This window comes from Canis aureus, chromosome 8 (assembly GCF_053574225.1).
Source record: "Canis aureus isolate CA01 chromosome 8, VMU_Caureus_v.1.0, whole genome shotgun sequence".
Taxonomy (NCBI): domain Eukaryota; kingdom Metazoa; phylum Chordata; class Mammalia; order Carnivora; family Canidae; genus Canis; species Canis aureus.
In genome coordinates, this window is record NC_135618.1 from 59,979,976 (window position 1) to 60,005,660 (window position 25,685).

At 47.8% G+C, this 25,685-nt stretch overlaps 2 protein-coding genes across 4 annotated transcripts in view; one reads left to right on the forward strand and one right to left on the reverse strand.

Moving 5' to 3' along the window:
- C8H16orf54 (chromosome 8 C16orf54 homolog) overlaps positions 1 to 25,685 on the forward strand; it is a 41,469-nt gene that overhangs the window by 10,282 nt on the left and 5,502 nt on the right. The window contains exons 1-2 of one of the 3 annotated variants that reach the window (XM_077907286.1): positions 15,063 to 15,286; positions 16,838 to 17,071. The exons of 1 other annotated variant lie outside the window; for it this stretch is intronic. The gene's annotated coding sequence lies outside the window, so the exon portion shown is untranslated. Of the gene's footprint in view, positions 1 to 15,062; positions 15,287 to 16,837; positions 17,072 to 25,685 lie in introns of those variants that run through there. One more of the 3 variants, XM_077907285.1, reaches the window with a different exon arrangement.
- Positions 722 to 3,211, reverse strand: ZG16 (zymogen granule protein 16). Its single transcript, XM_077907283.1, has 4 exons — positions 3,130 to 3,211; positions 2,150 to 2,211; positions 1,842 to 1,974; positions 722 to 1,140 (listed from the first exon to the last, which is right to left on the reverse strand). The coding sequence occupies exons 2-4, from the start codon at positions 2,202 to 2,204 to the stop codon at positions 825 to 827; spliced, it is 504 nt and encodes a 167-aa protein (XP_077763409.1). The 5' UTR covers positions 2,205 to 2,211; positions 3,130 to 3,211; the 3' UTR covers positions 722 to 824.

Sequence of the window (25,685 nt, forward strand, 5' to 3'; positions counted from 1 at the left end):
AGTCCTAAGAATTCTTTCTAAAGCAACTTTATAGCCTTGCTATATCTGTGAAACCACTCTGTTGCCTCCCCTGAACGTTCATAGAAACCCACGATGGAAATCTACCCTCTTGTAATGCCTGTTTTTGAGGATGGTATTGGCAGAGTAGAAGCTGTTGAGGAGGTGGTGGCTTCCTAGGGAAGGAAGCCCAGTTCTGAGCGAGCTAAACTAAGCAAGGACATTAGTGCTTCTGGGCAAAGTTGGGGAGGAACAAGGCTGGAGTAACAGGCAAGGTCCTTGACACAGGCCAAGTTTCAGAAGTCAGGTGGATTCTGGGAAAGAACAAAGGAAAATAGCCCAGGCCAGTCACAGATAGCAGGTGAGTTAAGGTCAAGAGGGCCTTTTGAGGAAGAGAGACTATCAAGGGTAGAGGCGATCTAGGGAGTGGAACATCTGGGGTTTTGGCGACAAGCCCCAGCCAGGCCAGCCCTCAGCCTTAGGACTCCAGTTTGGGTAAAGTCTCAGGAGCTATCCTTGAAAAAAAGAGTTGGTACAAGCCCTAATCTTATCTCCTCTTGATAAATTAGGAAGAAAAGCCCAGGACTCTTAGACCTCTCTCCTCTCCCTCCCACTCTTCCCTAGAATGACATCCGACAGCCAGATAGGAGATTCGCTTGCTCGTTCACAGCCAGAGTCAGGAGGCAGATTCCAGCTGCACACACCCACACACACGAGCCTTAGCTAGGTTCTTTTATTTTGTCTTTATTGAGCCTTGCAGATGGAGTTAGTGGTGAAGAGGTTCCCATACCCGTCGCTGCAATGCAGGGCCTGGAGAAGGCTGGATCTCAGCAACTGCTGCAGTCACTGGGGTAGACGTCCCAGTGCAGGCCAATGGCATTGATGAGGGAGCTAGCACGGCCGCTGATGAATCGGAGCACAGTGTTGGGGTACAAGGGGACGGCGTTGAAGCTCGTGCCTGTGTCTTTCCCAAAAGGCAGGTAGCGGCCCTTGTCTGTCACGAAGACCAGCTTCCTCAGGTAGTACTTGTACTTGCCAGACACCTGGATCACTGACTCCCCGGGGTGCAGGAAGATCTCTTCCAGATCTCCCTGGGTGCCACCCACGTAGTCGCTCCATACCTTGCCATAGCGTACCTGGAGGCTAGGGGCAGGGTGAGGAAGGAAGGAAGACTGACATTGGGCTGATCATAATTCAGGACCTCCCCACCTCCCTGCTGAGACTTGCAGACTGGTGATGGGGCAACAGGTCTGCTGCCAACTCCACAGTGTGTGAGGGGTGAGTGAGCCCTTGAGATCATATAGGGAACTTCAACTCGCTTTGCCCACAAATGCAGAGGCTCAGAAAGGAAAAATTGCCTAGCCAGAGTCAAGCAGACAGCGTTGGAGCTTGATTTAGGAATCTAGATTCCCACTGTGCTGCCCACCCCACCCCACCCCCAATACAAAGGGAGCAGGGGGATCTTTCTGGAAAGTTCTCGTTAGGGAAGATACTTTGTTGTTCCAGGGTGTAGTCCAGGATTAGAAGGCTATACATTGTCTGGAGAGAGTCAGCAAAGATGGAAGATGCCAGAGGGGGCTTACACCTCAGGTGGGGCCCGACTAGCCAGCTTCCAAGTGCCTGAGCAGCTATGGCCTATGATTTGCCTGAGGTCATGTGTGCTGGGGGGCTGTAGGGTTATTAGCAGAGCTGACCTCAGATCCCTGTCCTCTAACAACTTTCACGTATCATGTTATCCCTGGGATTTGTTGACTGGAACAGCCATGACCCAAAGTGACTGAGAACTTTCCAGTTTAGCAAGATCAGAGCAGATCCCCAAACCACAGAAACACAAAGAATCTTACCCTACAATGTAGTATCTGTTGACCCGGACACGGAGGGCGGTGATAGGGCCTTCCAGCTGGTTGCCAGAATGGGAGAATCGCTCCCCTCCACCACCTCCATACTCTCCATTGTATGAGGAGGACCTAGCCTGAACTGGAGGGGACAGTAGGAGTTGAAGGGAGAAATCTCAAAAGCTCAGTTTCCCCACCACCACCTCCCACAGCTCAGTGCCCACCACTCCGAGCCAGCCTCTGAAAGCCTTGGCCACCAGCAATGCAGGAGGCTGCCTTCCCATGACACTATGCTGGGCTCCTGGCTTCTCACTTACTGGCATTGGCCGAGGCTGATGCACAGAGTAGGGCCAGAAGAGCAATGGTCAACATTCTGGGGCTGGAGTGGAAATAAGGAGAAAGTCAAGGTTTAGCTTTTTTTCTTTGGCTTTCATTTACTCAGGTTTCACTGACCTCCAGCTGAGTGTCAGCCTTCTTTGTCTTCAACTCAGACTTCACTGACCCAGTCTTGGGCTTAGAAAGGATTGTCCCTAATCTCTAGTCCTGCTCTTGGCCGACTGTCTTCTGTCCTTAACCCCTCTGTCGTCCCTGGTCCAGAGGGAGCCAACTCCCTTCTTCCATCCCAGATCAGAAGATCAATCCTAATCCTCTATCTGGACCAAGCTGTGTTAAGTCCTGATCCCTCCTGCCACAAAGCAGGAAAAGCATTTTCAAAGAAGTAGAGACCATCTCCAAATCATAGAGATGGCTGAGTTTACCAAACCAGGAGTCTGAGCAAAACCTAACTGAAATCTGCCTGTAAGGGATGGGCCTGGCGTGGGGGGACATCTGGGCAGAGTTCAAACTTCTAGCTTCCTGCTGATCTCAGATCAGAAGGAAAGGAGCATTTTAGAGGTGCATCTCTGTGACACCTGGGGAGTAGAGGTGGTGATAGAGGAGACTGCCACCACCAGCATCAGAGCAGTTCAGGCAGAGGTGGATAGAGATTGCAGAAGGTGTTTGGACCAGCTCCAGATATTAGATTCCAGATGCCTGCTCTATTTGTCATCATTCTTTCTCCACTAACACAAATCTGGCCACATTGATTCCCCCGAGCATCCCAGACATCCCCAGTCCTTCCACTGAGACCCAGATATCTTTGCACCTCACTCAGATACAGAAGCCCCAGTTAGCTGACCCGCAGGTTTCTCTTGCCACCCAATCCAAGTAGGCGCCTGTCTGGCTCAGCCTGAATTCCCCTTAATTTGAACCCGGCCATCCCTGTCACCTCTTAGCTCAGGCCTCTGTCACCCCTCACCTGGCAGTTTCAGGTGCAAAGTAACCCCCCTGAAACTTTCAGATCTTTTATACCAGGTCCGAGCCCTCCTCCTGCTCTTTATCGTGTGAACCTCACCTCCTGAGCAAATATGATCAACCTCTGAGGATCAGTTGTCAAGCAGGGTCCGGAATATCTTATCCGGCCTCTCCCCCCAAGGGTGACAGATCACAGGGTGGGGTACTCGGGGCCAAGGCCATATCTCAGGACGGACAGGCAGGATAAACTTGAGAAAAGGTCACCAACCGAAAGGACCATCAGCTTTGGGTGAGCTAAGTTACTAATCACTTCTGGGTGTGGTCTAAGATTCCCTCCCCTATTTGGGTGTTCTGCAGGTGCTCTCACCTGTAATATGTCATCTTTCAAGAAAAACATTGTCCTTTCAGGGCATTTGAAATATAGATTCTCTTGGAGAGGAATTACACTCCCAATGCTCCATACTTAGGAGTGCCTACTATATTCCAATTTTTTCCCTCTCCTTTTTACTTTATATGAAAAAAAAAATCCACATTGATAGAAAAATTGAAAGAATTGTACAAGTACCCATATACCCACCATGTCAATTCTACCATGGTTAATATTTTGCTGTGTTTGCTTTTTTTTTCTTCCCCCATCTATCCATCCTCAACCTGCCAGACTGTTCACAAACCTTTTCTGAGAACGGTAAGGTAACAGAGGGGGCACCTGGGTGGCTCAGTGGTTGAGTGTCTGCCTTTGGCTCAGGGCTTGATCCCGGGGTCCTGGGATCGAGTCCTGCATCAGGCTCCCTGCGAGGAACCTGCTTCTCCCTCTGCCTATGTCTCTGCCTCTCTCTGTGTGTCTCTCATGAATAAATAAAGTCTTTAAAAAAAAAGGTAACATTGGTGTTGCCGGTGGACACTGAACACCTGTAGATCCCCCTCTTGGGAACAGACAGTCAGTCCAGAGGGCACGTGGGAAGCTAAGGAAGTAAAAGTAGCCAGGTCCTCCTTGGGGGCAGTTCTGCTCAGGACCCCAGGACTCCTGGGAGCCACAGCTGAATCTTCTGGGGGTTACAGCCCACACAGGACAATTGCTCTTTCCTGTAGGTCTGAAATGCCTCCCGGATTGATGTCATAGATTTCTTCTCTTTGGAGGCATTCCTTTCCACCTACATCCCTAGGATGGACTCCTGAGTCCTGCTTCCTGACCCCTCTAGGACTGGCTCTTTGACCCTCTGGGTCAGCAGGTCCTCCCAAGCAGACAGAAGGATGGAGCTCCGGGAGGGGCTGGAGTCATTAACCTCGGTTATTAATGACTAGTAGTTGGACACACAAAGCACCCACCCATCACAGGCTCACCATCTAGGACTGAGAGCTCCTCCCAAGAAAGCAAGGGAACCCCACCCTAAGAAGCCGGAAATAGGACAGGGCTCTTCTGGAGATTGCTGAACCAGGAGGGCAGCCAGGGACACCGTGTCTGACCTCACTTCTCCAAGTTCAAAAGAAGCCTGTCCTGCTGACATACTTTTCCTTCATTCCAGATGTTCTGTTTTGTCTCTTGTCCTCTCTGGTTTTCCTTTGTTTCCTGATTCTGTGTCTTAATTTTTCCCCCATGTCTACTGCTCTGAGGATTTTTCTTTATATTCTCTCTGTGGTTTTTCCTTCTACCTCTTCTCTTTGCCTCTCTTCCTCCCCCAAACTCTCTTTCCTCTGTCTCTTCTCTTACTGTTGTCTCTCTCCTCTTCCTTATTAGGAATATATCCTACAGGATGCAACCAAACACCAATATTAAAGATGGCCTCAGAGGTCTGAGGTGAATGCTTAGGGAGAATGCCCTCGCATTTCCATGCATGATGCACTGGGATCCTCATAACAGAGGCCCCTACACTTGTCATGGGTTTATCTGATGCACTTAATGAAGTTCTGGAATATAGGTTAGGACCTGAGCCGACGACCAAGAAAGAATTCTTGAGACATCTTTGGTGAAAAATGGTGATTTTATTAAAACAAAGGGACAGGATCCGTGGGTAGGAAGAGCTGGGTAGGAAAAGCTGTTGCCCAGGGCCTGTGAAGAGTGGCTGATTATATACCTGGGAGTTGGGAGGGGTTTGGGGATAGCATCCTCTCTAAGGAACTTTGGAAGCAACGTTTCCAGGACCCTGAGGGGGCTAGCTATTGTTGGGGAAAGGTCATTTATTACCAACTAATAAAACCTGAGTCATGAAACCCTTCAGATGTATATGGTGGGCCACATGCTTGGGGGATGATTGCTAACAAAAATCTTGGGGGTTTAGAGATAAAGGAAATTTCTTTTTTTTTTTAAGATTTTATTTATTCATTCATGAGAGACACAGAGAGAAGAGAGGCAGAGACACAGGCAGAGGGAGAAGTAGGCTCCATGCAGGGAGCCCGGCGTGGGATCCTGGGTCTCCAGGATCAAGCCCCAAGCCGAAGGCACCCAGATAAAGGAAATTTCTAAAGGAATTTTTATATGTTAAAGTAGACTTACAGGATCCTGGGGGGTGGGCAAAGATTGCCTTTTGCCCTTAGCAAAGTATTAACTTGGAGTCAGCTGAGTGGTAGAAGAATGCTCCACTGCCTGTTTCAAGGATTTGTCAATGTGCTGCTCCCGGCTTGTGCTTTGTCCTCAGCTAGTCCTCTGTTCCCCCATCACACTGACCCCACCTAAGCAGAGAGCCAGAGTTTTCCCATCCCTACAGACTGCTCCCTGTGTTCCCACAGCCAGCTCTCCAGCCCCTCTCCAGAGGGCAAGAGAGGCCTTCCTTCCAGTGGGAGAGGGTCAGGGCTCATCCTCTGTCGGTCCCAACCACATAGGTCATTGTGCAGCTCATGTGGGGACATCCAGGGTTTGCTCTGATTTGGTGCCGAAAGAGTCAAGAGGAAGGAAGATGGTGGAGGCATTGGGACTCCAGACCTCACCTCTACTTCCACTTCATTAACTCCTGTTTGAATTTTTCACATTTTACCCATGTGTCTGCTGGGGGCCTACCTGCCTTAGTCCTACAGGCAGTGGGGGTTGTCCCTGTCCCCCTTCTACAGGCAGTGGGTCACCCCTACCCCCAACCTACAGGCAATAGGGTCACTGTTCCCATCCTACAGGTAGTGAAAGTCCAAAGCCTCCCAAGCTTTCTACTGTTGCAGGACAGCTTACATTCTCTCCGTCTTCTCTGCCCCCCTGGCAAAGCAACTTACACGTTTGTGGAGCATCTGTATGTTGGAGGCAATGTTCTAGATGTTGGAGAGACAGCCACCAAGGAAGAGTTGAGTCACACACTCCCCTCAGGAGCTTTTGCTCCAAGGACTGGGATGGGGGGTGGGGGTGCTGTCAGACAATGGAACAACTGTTAGCACATGACAGGCCTGAGGAAGTACACAAAGCAGAGGGAGCTGGGAGCTGGGCTGGAAAGGCTGCTCTGCTGCCTGGGGGGCCTCCCTCCTCAGGTAACATTGATGAAGACTAAGACCTGACTGAAGCGATGGAAAGAACAGATGTTTGGGGGTAGACTGGGCCTGGTGAAGGCCTGAGTGCCAAAGCCCCAAGTGGGCGTGCAAGCAGTGAGTGTGTGGAACTGTGTGCAGGGGAGCAGGGGCTGGTGTAAGTGTGGAAGTCATGAGGGTGGAGAGGGAGGTGTGGACAGCAGACAGGGGGCAGATGGTGCGGGGCCTGAGAGGCCTGGTCAGGAGTTTGGATTCCTCCTGATGGTGAGGGGAGCCGTCGAGGGATCTTACCTTTTTTTTTTCTTTTTTAAAGATTTTTATTTATCTATTCATGAGGGACACACAGAGAGAGGCAGAGATGTGGGCAGAGGGAGTAGTAGATTCCCTGTGGGAGTCTGTGGGGGACTCCATCCCAGGACCCCAGGATCACTCCCTGAGCCAAAGGCAGACACTCAACCACTGAACCACCCAGGTGCCTGAGGGGTTTTGCTTTTTTTTTTTGGGGGGGGGGGTTGCTTTTTAAAACTGGAGAATGAGGGCAGCCCGGGTGGCTCAGTGGTTTAGCACCACCTTCAGCCCAGGGTGTGATCCTGGAGTCCCGGGATCCAGTCCCACGACAGGTTCCCTGCATGGATCCTGCTTCTCCCTCTGCCTGTGTCTCTGCCCCTCTCTCTCTCTGTGTCTCTCATGAATAAATAAATAAATAATCTTTTTTAAAAAATAAATAAAAATAAAACTGGAGAATGCAGGGACGCCTGGGTGACTCAGTGAGGTCAGCCTGAGAGTCTTGGTTTCCCTCAGGTCATGATCTGGGGTGGGAGGTTCGAGCCCCACCTCCCGCTCTGAGCTGGGCGGAGTCTGCTGGTCCCTGTCCTCCCCTCTCTGTCTTTCCCTCGCGCTCTCTCTCTCAAATAAATATTTATTTATTTATTTTTATTTTTAAAAAGATTTTATTTATCTATTCATGAGAGACACAGAGAGCAGAAACACAGGCAGAGGGAGAAGCAGGTTCCTGCAGGAAGCCCACGTGGGACTCGATCCCTGGACCCCAGGATCACGCCCTGGGCCGAAGGGAGGTTCTCAACCTCTGAGCCACCCGGGCTGCCCTCAAATAAATATTTTTTAAAATAGATAGATGATGATGATGATGATGATGATGATGATGATGATGAAGATAGATGATAGATAGATAGATAGATAGATAGATAGATAGATAGATAGATAGATAGAAGTGGAGAATGGGGCGCGGTGGGGGTGGGTGGTAAGAGCGGAGGTAGGGGCCCCAGCAGAGGCAGTGGGAGCTCTGACACTCGCCCCCCACACCAGGCCCCTGGCTCTGCTCCTCCCCAGAGACCTGAGAACTACTTCCTCTCCCAGACAAAGCGGTTTAAGTTCTGATGCAAAATCCCACCGGGGGTGGGGTGGGGTGGGAGGAATCCGCCTCTTCCCGCCCATCCTGGATGTTTCAAAATGTTTTTCCAAACAATGGCAGATCTGTTTCCTGCTAAGAAAAAAAAAAATCTCTATCTCCTTGTGTATGCCGGTGGCTTCATTTGAACAAAGGGCTTTAGCACAAAAGCAAATGTGAATATTGCTTCTCTGTTCACCCTTCACTGTTCAAGTGAGGAAACTAAAGTCTCGCGAGAGGAGTGACCCCACTCAATTGCAGACGGGGTCCCTCTACCCCCTGCCCTCCTGTCCCCAGTGCCCCGCATGCCAGCCCCTGCAGTGGCCTGCAGTTTGCCCATGCCACTCCTGCTGCCTTCTGCTCGTCTAGTATCTTCTACCCTCAAGACATTCATTCACACCTGCCCCTGCACCTCTCACCAAGCGTCTATCGCAGGTGCCCTCTCCCCAGCCCCTCCCTCCACTCCAGATTTCTTCTCTCTGGCCTCCAGCTGTGCTTCCTACATCACCAGCTTGCCTCTGATTACTCTGTGCTGTAATTTATCTGTTTACATGGAACCTCCTCTACTAAACCTGGAGCCCACTGGAGGCCAAGCCAGTGTCTTCACCTCTGACTTCCCCGTTCCTGCTCCCCACCTGGCACCAGAGCAGGTGCCCCAGAAATGACAGTCTTAGCTGCGGTGAGAATTCTACTAAATGCGCATCCTTTGTCTTTTCACTCCTGTGTCTCTCCTCTGGTAGGCTCCTATTTGGGTTTTCTTGTTTCTTATTTCTGAATCTTCTGGTAAAATTCTGCCTTCAGTAGAATACTGGACATAAAGACCAAATTTCAGGTTGAGGTTCTCTATCCAACACTCATTAGCGGAGTGAATGTAAAGAAGTCACATTTTAGGGCCTAGATTTCTGCATTTGTAAAATAAGAAAAAAAGGTCTCCAGGTCAACCAAAATCCTCAAGGATGATGTTTTTCTTTTCTTTCTTTTTAAGATTTTATTTATTTATTCATGAGAGACACAGACACAGGCAGAGAGAGAAGCGGACTCCATGCAGGAAACCCGACGCAGGACTCGATCCCGGGACTCCAGAATCACGCCCTGGGTTGAAGGCAGGCGCTAAACCGCTGTGCCACCCAAGGATCCCCAGATGATGTTTTTCTATCTGTAGGTCTTAACTCGCTACTGGACCACGAAATCAGACTATATATTTTTAGTTTATTTATTTATTTGTTTGTTTTTTAGTAATTTGTACATATAAGGTGGGGCTCGAGGCCGTGACCCCGATATCAAGAGTTGTGCGCTCTTCTGACTGAGCCAGCAGGGCACCCCAAGACCAACATAATTTTAAACACGGACCAGAGGGACGCCTGGGTGGCTCAACGGTTTAGCGCCGCCTTCAGCCCAGGTCGTGAATCTGGAGTCCTCGGATCGAGTCCCACATCATCAGGCTCCCTGCATGGAGCCTGCTTTTCCCTCTCCCTCTGCCTGTGTCTCTGACTCTCTCCCTCTCTCTCTCATGAATGAATACATATAATATTAAAAAAAAAAAACTTTAAAAATAAATAAAAGTGGAATAGAGAAGAAAGTGAGAGCATCGCATGCAACAAGTCTAAATACTGTTTCCTGAACCATTGTTTCAGTTAAATACTCTATACTGTGTATTGGCTCACAATATAAAATGTTCTTTCCTATTGTGAATTGGTATTTAAAAAAAAAAACCCTTGGAAAAAAACCTTTCCCTCTCTCAAAGGGTAAGATTCTTTGTATGCAGTTCAAAACTGCCAGGCTAGAAGTGGGTTGGGACACCTCTAGGGTAGTAACCAGAGCACCTCCAGAAACCCAAAGTATATGTTGGTAATCTTTTTTTTTGAGGGAGGGGAAACATGTAATTGACATGTAACATGATCAATTTCAGGTATATAACAGACTGGACATGTATATAGTGCAAACTGAGTTAATTTTTTTTTAAAGATTTTATCCATTTATTCATGAGAGACACACACAGAGAGAGGCAGAGACATAGAGAGAGAAGCAGGCTCCATGCAGGGAGCCCAATGTGGGACTCCATCTGGGACTCCGGGATCGCGCCCTGGGACTGAAGGCAGGTGCTCAACTGCTGAGCCACCCAGGCTCACCCTGAGTTAATCATTTTTTGAAGTCAAACCTATAGCGATAGACCAGGAATATATTAGAAAGAGACAGGTCCTAAAGGGCTCCTGCCCTTACTCATTCCATGAGCTTCTGTTTGTTTATCTGCCATAGGAGAGGGGTTCGATCAATTTGTGTCAAGCCCCTGGCACAGATCTGGCCCACATAAGTACTGAGTAAATTTCTCTCTCTCTCTCTCTCTCTCTCTCTAATTCTCACAAAACATGGCCTTTCTTTTTCCATCTCTTTTTTTTTTTTTTTTTTTTATTTATTTATGATAGTCACAGAGAGAGAGGAGAGAGAGAGAGAGAGGCAGAGACACAGGCAGAGGGAAAAGCAGGCTCCATGCACTGGGAGCCCGACGTGGGATTCGATCCCGGGTCTCCAGGATCACGCCCTGGGCCAAAGGCAGGCGCCAAACCGCTGCGCCACCCAGGGATCCCTCCATCTCTTTATCTGAAGATAAAGTTGATGAGGGCAGCCCTTGTCTTTCTCATCTGCAGTTAGCTTTATTTATGGCTTAGCTTAGTTCAGATCCTGGAGATCTTTATCAAATGCATCATAAGACTCAAAGAAACAATTTTTTTAAGTTTATTTTTTTAGTCATCCCTGCATCCCACATGGGGCTTGAACTCATGACCCCAAGATTAAGAGTCACATGCTCTTCAGACTGACACAGCCAGGTGCCCCTCAAAGAAATAATTTTCTGTAAGTTGATTTGAACATTTAAGTTAAAGTCACTTGGAGGGACACCTGGGTGGCTCAGCGGTTGAGCATCTGCCTTTGGCTTAGGGGATGATCCTGGGATCTGGGTCGAGTCCCACATCGGGCTCATTGCAGGGAGCCTGCTTCTCCCTCTGCTGTGTCTCTGTGGCTCTCATGAATAAATTTTAAAAATCTTAAAAAAAAAAGTCACTTGGAAATCTGGTTCTAATTTCCTTTTATTGGGGCACCTGGATGGCTCAGTCAGTTAAACATCTGCCTTCGGGTCAGGTCATGATCTCAGGGTCCTGGGATCGAGCCCTGCTTTGGGGCTCCCTGTTTAGTGGGGAGTCTGTTTCTCCCTCTCCTTCTGTGTGTTCTCTCTCTCTCTCTCAAATAAATAAAATATTTTAGAAAATGTAATTTCCTTTTATTGAGCTATGATTACATGGTAATTTTTAAAAATCTGTGTGTGCTTTTTTTTTTTTAAAGATTTTACTTTTAAGGGGCACCTGGGTGGCTCAGTCAGTTGAACATCCCACTCCTGGTTTCACACAGGTCATGATCTTAGGGTCGAGGGATTGAACCCATGTCAGGCTCCACACCCATCATGGAGCCTGCTTGGATTCTTTCTGTCTCCCTCTTGACCCTTCCCACCGGCTCGTGCTCTCTTAAAAAAGAAAAAAATAATTTTAAAAAAATCCAATGAGTATTTTTTTAAGTTTTTAAAGTAATCTCTACACCCAACGTGGGGCTCGAACTTACAACCCGAAGTCAAGAGTCAAGGGATGCCTGGGTGGCTCAGTGGTTTAGCACCTGCCTTTGGCCCAGGGCGTGATCCTGGAGTCCCAAGATCAAGTCCCACATCAGGCTCCTGGCTTGGAGCCTGCTTCTCCCTCTGCTTCTCTCTCTCTCTCTGTGTCTCTCATGAATAAATAAATAAAATATTAAAAAAAAAATCAAGCAGCCAGGCGCCCCAATTTCTGTGTTTTTGCCTTCAGCCTCAGTACCTCTTACTGAATGGTTTGATCAATTGCAACTCTTTGTGTTTTCATTTGTTTCATTTATTTTTTCCTTTGTTTCCTGTATTTGTTTTTCTCCTCACCAAGAATAATCACCTTCCAGAACATATAACAATTTAACAATATCAAATATTGATACAACAATATCGTAGTGGGAATCAGGTGAGGTCATTCTGCCAGGATGTAGTCATTATCACTGTGTGCGGAAGAATTCATCTAACAATATGAGCAGATTTAGTGTCCTTCATATATCACAGGAGGCTCAGTCACCTGCTCCTGTGCGATGTGTTCTACAAATGCATGACGACAGGGTCAGTTGGTGTGCCCTTGTGGTGTGCTGGTGAAGGACATGGATGGCCGGGCAGGACCACTCAGAAGCCTGGGGCGAGTTATTTTACCTCTCTCTGCTTCTGTTTTCTCATATGAAAAATACACACAAACAAAAAAGTGATCATTGTGCCTGCCTCCATGGGTTGCTGTGGTCCTGAAATGGTTAATGTTGGTAAAGTTCCAGACCACTGCCTGGTACAAGGTGAGGTGCCAAGGAAGTACTTCTTGTTCCTCATGGTCTAAGGAGTGACTCTGTCCTGTGAAAGTAAGAAAATCATAGGGGCATCTGGGTGGCTCGGTTAAGGTATCTGCCTTCCGCTCAGGTCACGTCCCAGGGTCCTGGGATGGATGGAGTCCCACATTGGGCTCTTGGCTCATCAGGGAGCCTGCTTCTCCCTCTCCTTCTACTCCCCCTCACATTCTCTCTTGCTCCCTTTGCTTTCTCTCTTTCTCTCAAATAAATAAATCTTTTTTTTTTAAGATTTTATTTATTTATTCATGATAGTCACACAGAGAGAGAGAGAGAGGCAGAGACACAGGCAGAGGGAGAAGCAGGCTCCATGCAGGGGGCCCGACGTGGGATTCGATCCCGGGTCTCCAGGATCGCGCCCCGGGCCAAAGGCAGGCGCCAAACCGCTGCGCCACCCAGGGATCCCAATAAATAAATCTTTAAAAGAAAATCATAAAGTTCCTAATTACCCTGCATGTTTTACTTTATTTATTTTATTTTTTAAGATTGTATTTATTTATTCATGACAGACACACACAGAGAGAGGCAGAGACACAGGCAGAAGAAGAAGCAGGCTCCATGCAGGGAGCCCGATGCCGGACTCGATCCCGGGTCTCCAGGATCACACCCCGGGCTGAAGGCGGCGCTGAACCGCTGAGCCACCGGGGTTGCCCCATTTATTGTTTTTTGAGATTTTATTTATTCATTCATGAGAGAGAGAGAGAGAGAAAGAGAGAGAGAGAGAGAGAGAGACGCAGAGACACAGGCAGAGGGAGAAGCAGGCTCCATGCAGGGAGCCCGACGTGGGACTCGATTCCAGGACTCCAGGATCATGCCCTGGACCGAAGGCAGGCGCTAAACCGCTGAGCTACCCAGGGATCCCCTATTTATTTATTTTTACCCCTCGTTTTAGTTGTAAACCTAAATTGTATATTCCTAGCATTCCATACATACACTTCATCTTGTTCTTTTCTTCCCCCCGCCCCCCGACTCAATAGGACTCAGTACTCTGCAGACGAACTAAAGCCCCAGAGCCACCACCACCATCATCCCACCCGCCTGAGGGCAGGGCTCACAGATTTTAGTACTTCCCAACTCTGGCCCTGTCATATCAAGGTTATGAGATGTCACATATCTCCTCTAGCATCATCACCTTTTCATGTCCACTTGGCTAATGAAAGAATAAGGGCAAAAGCACTGTCAACTAAGCAGAGAACAGTGATAGGAAGGCCAAGATAGCTTGAACTGAACATCATTAAAAGCACTTAGTGAGCTTGCTGGAAAAATGGAAATGAAGTGTCCTGCTGGGAAGGGCTCGCACCCTGGTGAGGGGCAAACCTGATCAACTGGTCTTCAGAGTGTAGTGAATGAGCAAAGCCAGAGGGCTAGGGATTCAGTCAAACACAGGGGAGGGAACCAGGGTCCCCACTGTGGCCACAAAGTGTGGTCACAGATGCCAGAACTGCACAGTGAAAAGAGAGAAGCAGGCTGAGGTTTGGCTCTGCCACCTTCCTTGGGCAAATTACTTAATGTCTCTGAATCTCAGTTTCTTCATTAGAGAAGAGAGGATAAGATCCACCCCAAGGGTTATTTTAGAGGATTAAATGAAACATACAAATGTGCTTAGTCAGGGGCACCTGGCTGGCTCGGTCAGTAGAGCATCTCCCGGGCATGATTCAAGCCCCCGTTGGGTATAGAGATTACTTTATAAAAGAAAATCAGTGTTCTTAGTAAATTGCTTGACACAGAAGGCGCACGGGCCAGGAGCAGTAGCATTGGAGGAGTGCAGACTTTGAAACAAAGTAGGAAAATCAGTGCAGGGGACAAAGTGGGGCACATCATCCTTCACTGTGGGAAGAAAATGTCTGGGCAGACAGGGCTCACAGAAACTGTAGGAAGCCTGTAAGAATCCTCAGACAAAAAAAAAAAAAAAAAGGAATCCTCAGGCAAGCTATGAACAGACCCAAGAGTGAAAGCATGGTGTCCATGATTGCTAATCTATCCTTGGAGAAGGAGCCAAAGGGGCCAACCCCCTCTCAGAGGCTGAGAATGAACAAGGAGGAGAGCTAGGGCTGCCTGAAGGCATCAGCTTTCTGCACAAGAGAGAAAGCAGGTCCACTGATGATAAGAGTTGAGATTGGGCAAAGTTCGCTAGGGAAGCTGTGAAAGATCTGGAAGAGCTTTGTAGGGAAGGGAAAGAAAGAGCATTGCCCAGATCCACATTGACAGCGTGACTGAGGGACCAGGTGGAGTTAGGGGCGTAAATGGGGTGAGTTTGTGTGATTTTCTCCAACCGGGCTCACTAACCTGGTAGTAGGATAATAGGCAAGAGGTTGTATTGGTCCAAGGTAGAAGCTTTATGAGGAAGGTGTGGCCGAGGACAAGGCTAGCAAGTGGCAGAGAGAGGTTGGTTGGAGCAATACACCGCAAAGTCAGGGTTATAGAGGAAGTGCAGTAAGATCAGGGAGGGACTCCAGGATGTGGGCTCCAGGAAAAGAAATATCAATAGGATGCACCAGGAGGTGGAGTGGGAGAGAGGGGAGGCTCAGAGGCTGGGGAATCTGGTGGTCAGTGTAGAGCAATCCTGAGTGGTAATGAGATTGAAGGGGAGATCTTTTATGGTCTTTTTTTTTTTTTTTTTGAAGATTGTATGTATTTATTCATGAGAGACACACTGAGAGAGGCAGAGACATAGAAGGAGAAGCAGGCTCCTCACAAGGAGCCTGATGCAGGACTCAATCCCAGGACCCCCGATCGCACCCTGAGCTTGAGGCAGGTGCTCAAACGCTAAGCCACCGAGGCGCCCCCTTTATGGTCTTCCAGAGATGAGAAGCAATGCTATATCAAGACAGAAGAGGACAGAAGTGCTGAATGCCTACTTTATGAGGTGCTTTATATAAACTATCTACTATTCCTTATAGCCTTTCAAGGTGGGAATTCGTGAAAAATGGGAATCAAATATAGGAATCTGGGATCCCTGGGTGACGCAGCGGTTTAGCGCCTGCCTTTGGCCCAGGGCACGATCCTGGAGACCCGGGATCGAATCCCACGTTGGGCTCCCAGGTGCATGGAGCCTGCTTCTCCCTCTGCCTGTGTCTCTGCCTCTCTCTCTCTCTCTCTCTCTCTCTCTCTGTGACTATCATAAGTAAATAAAAAAGAAAATCAAATATAGGAATCTCAGATTTAATCCCAAGACTGACTGGTTCCAAAACCCAGATTCTTTCCACCGCTGCAAATATCCCCAAAGAGGTGGCACTTGGGACCTTTCTAATTCATTATCATTTTTAAAAATTTATTTATTCATGAGAGACACAGAGAGAGGCAGAGACAGGCAGAGGAAGAGGCAGGGTCCTCATGGGGAGCCCAATGTGGGGCTCGATCCTGGGACTCCGGGATCATGCCCTGAACCAAAAGCAGATGCTCAACCACTGAGCTACCCAGGCATCCTGATTCTTTCTTTTTTTTTTTTTTTTCTTTTTTGTTGGAGTTCAATTTGCCAACATATAGCATAACACCCAGTGCTCATCCCATCAAGTGCCCCCCTCAGTGCCCGTCACCCAGTCACCCCCCACCCCCCGCCCACCTCCCGGCATCCTGATTCTTATCATTTTTTTAAAGTTTATTTATTTCGCTAATCTCTACACCCAACACGGGGCTTGAACTTATGACTCTGAGATCAAGAGTCGCATGCTCCTCTGACTGAGCCAGTTGGGCCCCCCCATTCTTATCATTTTTCACAGTTCTCAAGGTTAGAATCTCTGACTAGGGATCCTGAGCAGCCACTAGGTACAATAGGCAGGCCCTGAGCAGTGATGAAACCTTCCTGAGTTCAGCCCTGTCTTTATTCCCTGTTGGCAGCAAGATGGCCCCTGGTGAGGGTTGGGACTCTCAGTGGGATAGGGCCCCACTGCAGAGTGCATGAGGGTGAAGGGAAGAGCAACAGGAAATAGCTGTACTCTTTTGTTTAAGCTCTGGCTGTGTTTCCTATGATTGACCTCCTCAGGAAGTCATTCATTCAGCAGGAGGAGAAGGTTGGAGATGGTCAGATCTGGGCTTGGATTCAGCTCCAGCACTTGAGTTGTGTGACTTTGGGTGCCATTGCCCAACTTTCTCAGTTGGCCCAGCATTAAAGGGTTTTCTGAGATGTGGAACTTCCAGTGCTAAAACCAGATTGGTCCTGAGGCGCCTGGTTGGCTCAATCAGTAGAACATGTAACTCCTGATTTTGGAGTCCTGAGTTCAAGCCCACATGAAGCATAGAGCTTACAGTAAGTACATACATACATACACATGGAAAACTGGGATGATCCAGACAAAATTGGGATGGTTGGTCACCCCAGAAGGGCTACTCAACACTTTTAAGCCTCAGTTTCCAAGTACATTACAGCTACCTGCTATCTGCTTCTCTGCTCCTCACCACCTGAGGTTGTGCTTTTCAGAGAACATAAAAGCAAGGAATGTGGTTTAATTCCATTTGGTTAGAAGAAGCTCAAGTTTGCCTGCCTGCTCCTTCATCTGCTGAAGCTGAACTTCTGAAGGACAAATCAACTTTCACTGACATGCTGCTTGGAGTCTTCAGCTGTTGCTCATGTTGTGACCTGGACCCAAAGTCATGAGCCTCCCTAGTTGAACCACCTCCCCTGCTGTTCCTGGCCCCTGCGTCTTGCTGTCAGGTGAGCATGGCAAGATCCAAGCACACATGCTCAGCAAACAGTGGTATGACAGTGGCTGGGCACAGGTGGATGAGGGCACCTTGAAACATAAAACCCAGAACTCTGGTCACAGTATCATTGCATACGGAGGGATCTTTAGGCTTCAGCCAGGATGAGTGGCATGAGCACAACAGGAAGAGAGCAAAGTCTTTCTGAAGGCTCGTCTTCCCTGGTGCCTGCTGTCAATTCTGTTCTTGCCGGAGACTGGTGACCACCACATGTTGCCCAGGAACCAGGTGCATAGGGAACTCAGCGATGTGCAGGAAGGCAGTGGAGCTGTCGTTACCATAGAAGGGTGGGTTCTGAGCAGAAAGTAAGGAGAAGTGGATGAACTCAACAGTCATAAATGTGACCATCCACAGTTCCTCAAAAAGGTAAACAGAGTCACCATATGATTGAGAAGTTCTATTTCTAGGTACAGACCAAAGAGAAACTGAAAACATTATGTGCACACAAAAGCCTGTGCTGGAACATTCCATAGCATAGTCCTTTGTGATAACAAAGAAGTAGAAACAACTCACATGGCCCCTCAACTGATGAATGGATAAAAACAATGTAAAATATCCATACACTAAAATATTCAGCTATAAAAAAAGAATGAAGTACTGATTCATGCTACAGCATGGATGAACCTTGAAAACATTATGCTAAGTGAATGATGCCAGATACAAGAGGCCACATGTTATATGATTGCATTTATGTGAGATGTCCAGAATAGGCAAATGCATAGACATAGCAAAGATAGTTTTTGCCAGGGTCTGGGGGAGGAGGGAACAGGGAGTGACTGCTAATGAATACAGGGTTTCTTTCTGGGATGATGAGAATGTTCTGAAATTAGATAGTAGTGACAGTTGCACAGTCTTATGAATATAGTAAAACTCACTACATCTTATTGAGTGAGCTTCATAGCATGTGAAGTGTAGCTCAAGAGAAATAATAATAAAGTTTGGCCACTCAGTCCTGTTACCTGTAGAGAGTGCAGCAGTGGAGTGACGCCTTCAGGATCCCGTTGATATCCCTTTGGCATTGGGATGGGGTGTTAGAGGAGGAATGGATTTGGATGGATGAGTCTTCTGCACCCAGAATACAAGCAGATCCTCCAGTTGGATCACCAGTGGCTAACTGCCCGTGGAGGTAGTAAACCTTTGTGATGAATGGGGCCCTGACAGCCAGGTATGTGGTGGAGGACCTAAAGCTTAATGTTTCTCTGAGACCACCCATCTCTGTCAGAATCAAGCTAAGAGGGAGGCCTGGGTGGCTCAGTGGTTGAGCGTCTGCCTTCAGCTCAGGGTGTGATCCCGGGTCCGGGGATCGAGTCCCACATCGGGCTTCCTGCAGGGAGCCTGCTTCTCCCTCTGCCTGTGTCTCTCCCTCTGTGTGTGTGTGTCTTTCATGAATAAATAAATACAATCTTTAAAAAAAAGAAAAAAGAAGCAGGCTAAGAACCTAAATATGAGCAGGCTCATTAAGTGTAGGAATTGGGAAGGGATACGTTAGCCCATTGGGCCCTCCTTTCTCCTGGGAACATCTGGTGTGCAGCCATGTGTCACAGGGTGCAAGGCCAGGTGCTGGCCACTGAAAGAACTGTACGGTATAGAGGTGGCCAGATCGGACAAGTGGGTTCCAAGTGGAAGTGAAGGAGGCACCTAGCAAGTCAGATAGCAAGTCCTTTAGGCAGAAAGTGAGCAGAACGCCAAGGAGTAACTCACCTACCCCCCAAATTTCCTTCCTTCCATTTTCGTGGGGCCTGGCATCCTCTGGACCTTCTGACTAGAGAGGACATAGCCCCAGATGGTGGCCTCCCATTTGCTGGCAGGTTTCATCAGAGAGGCTGCACTGCTAGAAAAGTCGGCTTCCTCTGCCTCCTCAGTCTGCCCTTCCCCAAATAAATTAGGTGGTTTTATCCAGGGAGCTTTCCCATGTGCTCCATACCCAAGCAGGAGCACATAATTGACATATGCTGAGACCCGCAGGAACTTGGGCCATGTGGGTTGCTAGTGCTAAAGACCCTGGTCCTGGAATTGGTTGGCTGCTTGGCTGTCTTTCTCCCACCCCCCGGCTCCGTAACCTCCACAAGTTCAGGGACCGTGTCTGATTGTCCACTCTTGGATCCCCGTGCCTGGCACATAGTAGATTCAAAAATAAATATTGCTTGCATTTGTGCTTTTACTGGTAGCCAAAATGTTCCCAACCAGTTTAGGGTTGGCAGGTTGTGCTTTTCCTGGGCAAGTGAGGAGTCCTTTAGGAGGGGCTCCATACCCGAAAGTAGCCAGGCTCCCCAAAACATAATCATAGCTGCCCCTCCACTCCTGGCTGAAGTTCCACTCAGCTCATCAGCAAGGATTCTGACACACCCAGGCACACATGCACACAAGCACACACATGCATACATATGTGGGAGCACACCCATCCTCACACATACTCAGATTCACATTGGCTTCTCTTCCCCCAAATTAGGCACCCAGTTACACTTCCTTTTTTTTTAATATTTTATTTATTTATTCATGAGACACCGAGAGAGAGAGAGAGAGAGGCGGAGACACAAGCAGAGGGAGAAGCAGGCTTCATGCAGGGAGCCCAACGCGGGACTCGATCCCGGGACTCCAGGATCACACCCTGGGCCGAAGGCAGGCGCTCAACCACTGAGCCACCCAGGGATCCCCTCCAGTTACACTTCCAATATGAAGTATCTGCTAGTGAAGGTGCTTGGCTGCCTCTTGGAAATCCAAGCTAACCCATCTTAGATGGTTCCTGATCAATTTTCTTAGAATCAAAAAAAAAAAAAAAAAATTCTTAGAATCAAGCCCAGAATGGAGTCATTCCTTATGGAGATCCTGGGTGAATAGACAAGCATCATTTACTCTTTTTTTTTTTTTTAATTTTTAAAAAGTATTTTTTTAATCTATTTGACACAGAGAGACCACAAGCAGGAGGAGTGGCAGGCAGAGGGAGAGGAAGAAGCAGGCTCCCTGCTAGGAGGTATGGAGCCCCCATTAGGGGCTCGATCCCAGGACCCTGAGATCATGACCTGAGCCAAAGGCAGACACTTAACCGACTGAGCCACCCAGGTGCCCCAAGTGTCATTTACTCTTGGAAGCCTTCCCTGCACACCTTTCTACCCACCACAGAGAGAGCTCCGGCTCTGTCTTTGGAGAAATCATGGAAGCCTTCCCAAAGTGACGAGGCTTTAGCTGAGCCTTGGCAGACAAGTAAAAGCCAGGTAGAGAGGTGTTCCAATCTCAAGGAGAAAGGGACTCTATTTACCCGGCACCCAGTAAAGGGCCATTATCACTGGACGTTTTGTAGATACATGATAAATACGTACTGGAGAAAGGCAGACAGTAGACTCAGGGGCTGTAAGTTTGTGTGAGTGTGAGGTCATAGCACAAATGAAGTTGAAGCTAGAGAGGTGGGTTTGGAGCCAAACCATGAAGGGCTGTGCACTAAGCCAGAGAATTTCCATCTGATCTAGCTGGTAGCAGTAAGCTCTCAAAGATTTTGAATCAGGAAGGTGATAAGATCAGAACTGTCTTTTTGGGGTGCTTGGGTGGCTCAGTCAGTTAAGCATCTGCCTGGGGCTCAGGTCATGATCTCGGGGTCCTGAGATCAGGCTTCTTATCTGAGCCACACATAGTGCTCCCTGATCAGCAGGGAATCAGCTTCTTCCTCTGCTCCTTCCACTGCTCATGCTTTCTATTTCTCACTCTCTCTCAAATAAATAAAATCTTTTAAAATAGAAAAAAAGAGCTGTCTTTTTAAAAGATTAGCCTGGAGGGGATCCCTGGGTGGCTCAGCGGTTTCGCGCCTGCCTTTGGCCCAGGGCGTGATCCTGGAGTCCCAGGTTCAAGTCCCACGTTGGGCTCCCGGCATGGAGCCTGCTTCTCCCTCTGCCTGTGTCTCTGCCTCTCTCTCTCTCTCTCTCTATGTCTATCATAAATGAATAAATAGATCTTTAAAAACAAATAAATCTTTTAAAAAAAATTAGCCTGGAAAAGATTAGAATGGGGGAGAAATTGAGTGAAGGAAACCACATCAGAAGGCTGTTGAGACAGGACACCAAGGTGTGGCTATGGGGGTGGAGAGGGTCATCACATTCGCAAAGTATTTTACATATAAAATCACCTGGACAGGCTGACGTGGAAGGAAATGAGGAAGAGGATAGATTCCAGGATAGTACACCTTCCTAGCTCAGCACACTGGGCAGATTGCACAGTCCCATTAGCTCAGATTTACATAAAGGAGAATAAACATAGAGGGAGAGATGGTAGGTTTTAAAACCTTTTTATTATGAAATATTACACAACTATAGAAAAGTAAAAAAAAAAAAGAGGAAATGTGTTGTGCAATAATAATGAGGCCGTTTTTTTTTTAAGATTTTATTTTATTCATGAGAGACACAGAGAGAGAGAGAGGCAGAGACACAAGCAGAGGGAGAAGCAGGCTCCACGCAGGGAGCACAATGTGAGACTTGATCCTGGATCTCCAGGATCACGCCCTGGGCTGAAGGTGGCGCCAAACCGCTGGGCCACCGGGACTGCCCAATGAGACCATTTTTTGAAATCTAGTTCTGTTCTAGAACATAGTTGACAGGTTTAAGATTATATAAATGAGCATTCTCGAGTCACAGAAATGCCACCCAAACTATTAAACACAAAGGGAAATGTATTATAAGGACACCAGAACCCAAGGACAGGAGTGAAAGCTGGGCATCAGGAAGGAACTAGAGGGCACCTGGGTGGCTCAGTGGTTGAATGTCTGTCTTTGGCTCAGGGCGTGATCCCGGGGTCCTGGGATGGAGTCCTGCGTTGGGCTCCCCTCAGGAAGCCTGCTTCTCCTTTTGCCTGTGTCTCTACCTCTCTCTCTGTGTATCTCATGAATAAATAAATAAAACCTTAAAAAAAAAAAAAAGGGAATTAGAACCAGGTCTCTCCAGTGCTCCTCTCTGCTGGCTGGTTCTTCCACTTCTCTGGCCCATGTGATGGAGAGGGGTCAGTGAGAGTTCCTAATTTTTATATCTAACAGATTCAGTCATCCAGACAGTCATTCAATTTCAGCTCCAAAGTCCCAAGGGAGAGAACTCATTGGTCCCACACTTGTGGCATCTTAACCTAGTAACTTGTGGCTAGGTGCAAGGTGACATTCAGAAAAGATGATTCTTCAAATGGTGGCACTAGTCAAAGAATCCAACAAGTGTGCACTACAGGGCAGAAGCTGTCAGGCTCCCCCAAGGATGCAGACTAGAGCAGTGGTTCTCAACCTTCGCTGCATATTGGAATCACCCAGAAAACCGTAAGCCTGCTGCCTGGGTCCCACCTCTCGGGAGATTGTGATTGTCTTGGTCTGGGGTGTGGCTACAACATCAACCTTTTAAAAAAAGCTTCCCAGGTACTTTTTTTTTTTTTTAAGATTTTATTTATTTATTCATAAGAGACACAGAAAGAGAGAGAGAGAGGCAGAGATACAGGCAGAGGGAGAAGCAGGCTCCCTGCAGGGAGCCCGATGCAGGACTTGATGCCAGGACTCCAGAATCATGCCCTGGGCCGAAGGCAGGGCCACCCAGGTATCCCCCAGGTGCTTCTGATGTACAGCCAGGGTTGTGAACTTGTGCCTAGTGCCATGTCCCTCCAGGTCACCTGGGTAACCTGCTAAGATGCAGTTTCTGATTCACAGAGGCTGGGCAGAGCCTGAGATCTACACTCCCAGGTGATGCTGTCCTGGCTGGTCCTCCACCCGCCCTGGGCAGTGAGACTCTGGGACATCACCATCCAGTAGAAGTCTCTGTGGTGGCCAGATGTTCTGTAGCCACACTGCCCTGTGCAGCAGCCATGACTAGCTATGTGTGTCTGTTGAACACCTAAAATGTAATTAGTGAGACTGAAGGACTGATTTTATTTTATTTGAATTAATTTGAATTGGAAGAACTGAATGTGGCTAACGACTACTGTATTAGACAGACAGGTTTAGTGTATCTCAGCCACGGAGTGGGAGGGCAGATCTGAATGGCTTGTGGCGTTTCTTAACCAACCTCGTGCTGCTGTTGCTACTGTTTTTCTCCTCACCCTCCCCAATTTAGGCCCTAAAACAGTGGAATAGGATGAGGGGAGGGACCTAGAGACAAAGAGTGAGCACTGGAGAAGGCCCCACAGATGATTCCGAGGCACAGTCCTTACTCATCCTGGGAGAGCAATGCCATAGGTGTTCCAGTATACACTTTGGTGTTACAAACCTCCCTGAATGTAGTGACCTAAGGCAGTGATATATATATATATTTATAAATCTATTTTAAACAAGGCTCAGTGGGGATAGCTCATCTCTGCTGCGCTTGGGGTGGGTGAGAATCATGGTAGAATAGCTCAGTTACAGGTGGGTAGCTGATGCTGGCTGTCATTTGGGACTGCCCCTGGGACTTTGACCAGATCATCTACATGTATCTTGGACTTCCTCACACATGGTGACTGGGTTCCAAGAGGGAGCATTGAGATGATAGATAGATAGATAGATAGATAGATAGATAGATAGATAGATAGATAGATAGGGATCCCTGGGTGGCTCAGTGGTTTAGCGCCTGCCTTCGGCCCAGGGCATGATCCTGGAGTCCTGGGATTGAGTCCCACATCAGGTTCCCTGCATGGAGCCTGCTTCTCCCTCGGCCTGTGTCTCTGCCACTCTCTCATGAATAAATAAATAAAATCTTAAAAAAAAAGACATAGATAGATGATAGATGGATAGATGATGGATAGATAGATACCCCAAGCCATGTGGGAGCTCTGTCCCTTCTTTAAATGTTTTTATTTTTATTTTTTAAGATTTTTAAAAAGTAATCTCTATACCCAGCATGGGACTCGAACCCACAACCCCAAGGTCAAGAGTCACATGCTCTGTAGACTGAGCCAGTCAGGCACCCCTGTCCCTTCTTTTTTTTTTTTTTTTTTTTTTTTTTAAGACTTATTTATTTTAGAGTTGGAGGAAGGGCAGAGGGAGAGACTTTCAGGTGGATTCCCCACTAAATGTGGAGCTGGAAGCTGGGCTCAATCCCCCAACCCACCAGATCACAACATGAGCCAAAACCAAGAGTCTGATGCTCGATCACTCAGTCGACTAAGCCACCTAGGTGCCCCCTGTCCCTTTTTTTTAAACCTAGGCTTGGGGGCCATGCTATCACTTCTACTCTAGTCCATTCATTAGAAGTCAGCCACTAAGGCCAGCCTACGTTCAAGAGATGGGGGACTAGACACAACCTCATGAGAGAAGGAATGTCAAGGAACTTGCAGATATGTTTTAAAACCACCACACACACCTAGGCGGTAAGAGCACCAAGGACAGAACGCTGCCCATGGCTGCCCACAAGCCAGCCAGCTAGTCTATGATTCTCTCACTGGTTCCAAGTAGAATCAGGCTCCTCCCAGAGCACCTAGCCCCAGGAGCACCCCATCAGCCCAGAAGACACCTCCCCCAGGGTTGTTTCATAGACTTCTGACCCAGAGACTCCTCTATTGCATACACTCCTTGAGTAACTTCCTGATTCCTGTTTTCAGAAATTCTTGAGCAGTGGAGTGGGAGGAACCCGAGTGTCAGGATATCTGGGTTTTGATCCCTGTGCTGCAGAAGATTGTAAAAAAAATGCAAGCTAGGGTGCCTGGCTGGCTCAGTCAGTGGGTGTGTAACTCCTGATCTTGGGGTTGTCAGTTTCAGCCCTATGTTGGGTGTAGAGATTTACTGTAAAAATAAAATCTTAAAAAAAAAAAAAAAAAAAAAGAATGCAGACTTATTTGGGAGTGAGGAAATTACAAGCAATAATTTCCCTTTTTCAATTTTCTATATTATTGTTTATTATTTTTTAAAGTTTTTCTTGTAGTGAAATACATACAACATAAATTTTACCATTTTAATGATTTTTAAGTGTACAGGTCAGCAGCATTAAGTACATATTCACTGTTGTGCAACCATCCTCACCATCCATCTTGAGAACTTTTTTATCTGGTCAAAGTGAAATTCTATGCTCTTTAAGCAACTCCCCATCCCCTTTTCCCCCAGGCCCTGGCCACCACCATTCTACTTTCTTGGTCTCTGTGAGTCTGCCCCGGGGACCTCGTATGGGTAGAATCCTACAGTATTTGTCCTTTCGTGACTGGCCTAATTCACTTAGCATACCATTCTTTTTTTTTTTAAGATTTTATTTATTTATTCATAGAGATGCAGAGAGAGACAGAGAGAGGCAGAGACACAAGCAGAGGGAGAAGCAGGCTCCATGCAGGGAGCCTGATGTGAGACTCGATCCCCGGACTCCAGGATCATGCCCTGGGCTGCAGGCGGCGCCAAACCGCTGCGCCACCGGGGCTGCCCTTAGCATAGCATTCTTAAGGTTCCTCCCTGTTGTAGCACGCGTCAGACTGCCTCTCCTTTTTAGGGCTGAATAATACTCCACTGTATATATACGTATATGTGTGTGTGTATAACATTCTGTTTATCCATTCATCCATTGATGGACATTTGAGTTTTTCCACCTTTTTGGCTGTTGTTAATAACACTGGTAACAAACACTGGTGTGCAAATACCTGTTTGAGTCTGCTTTCAG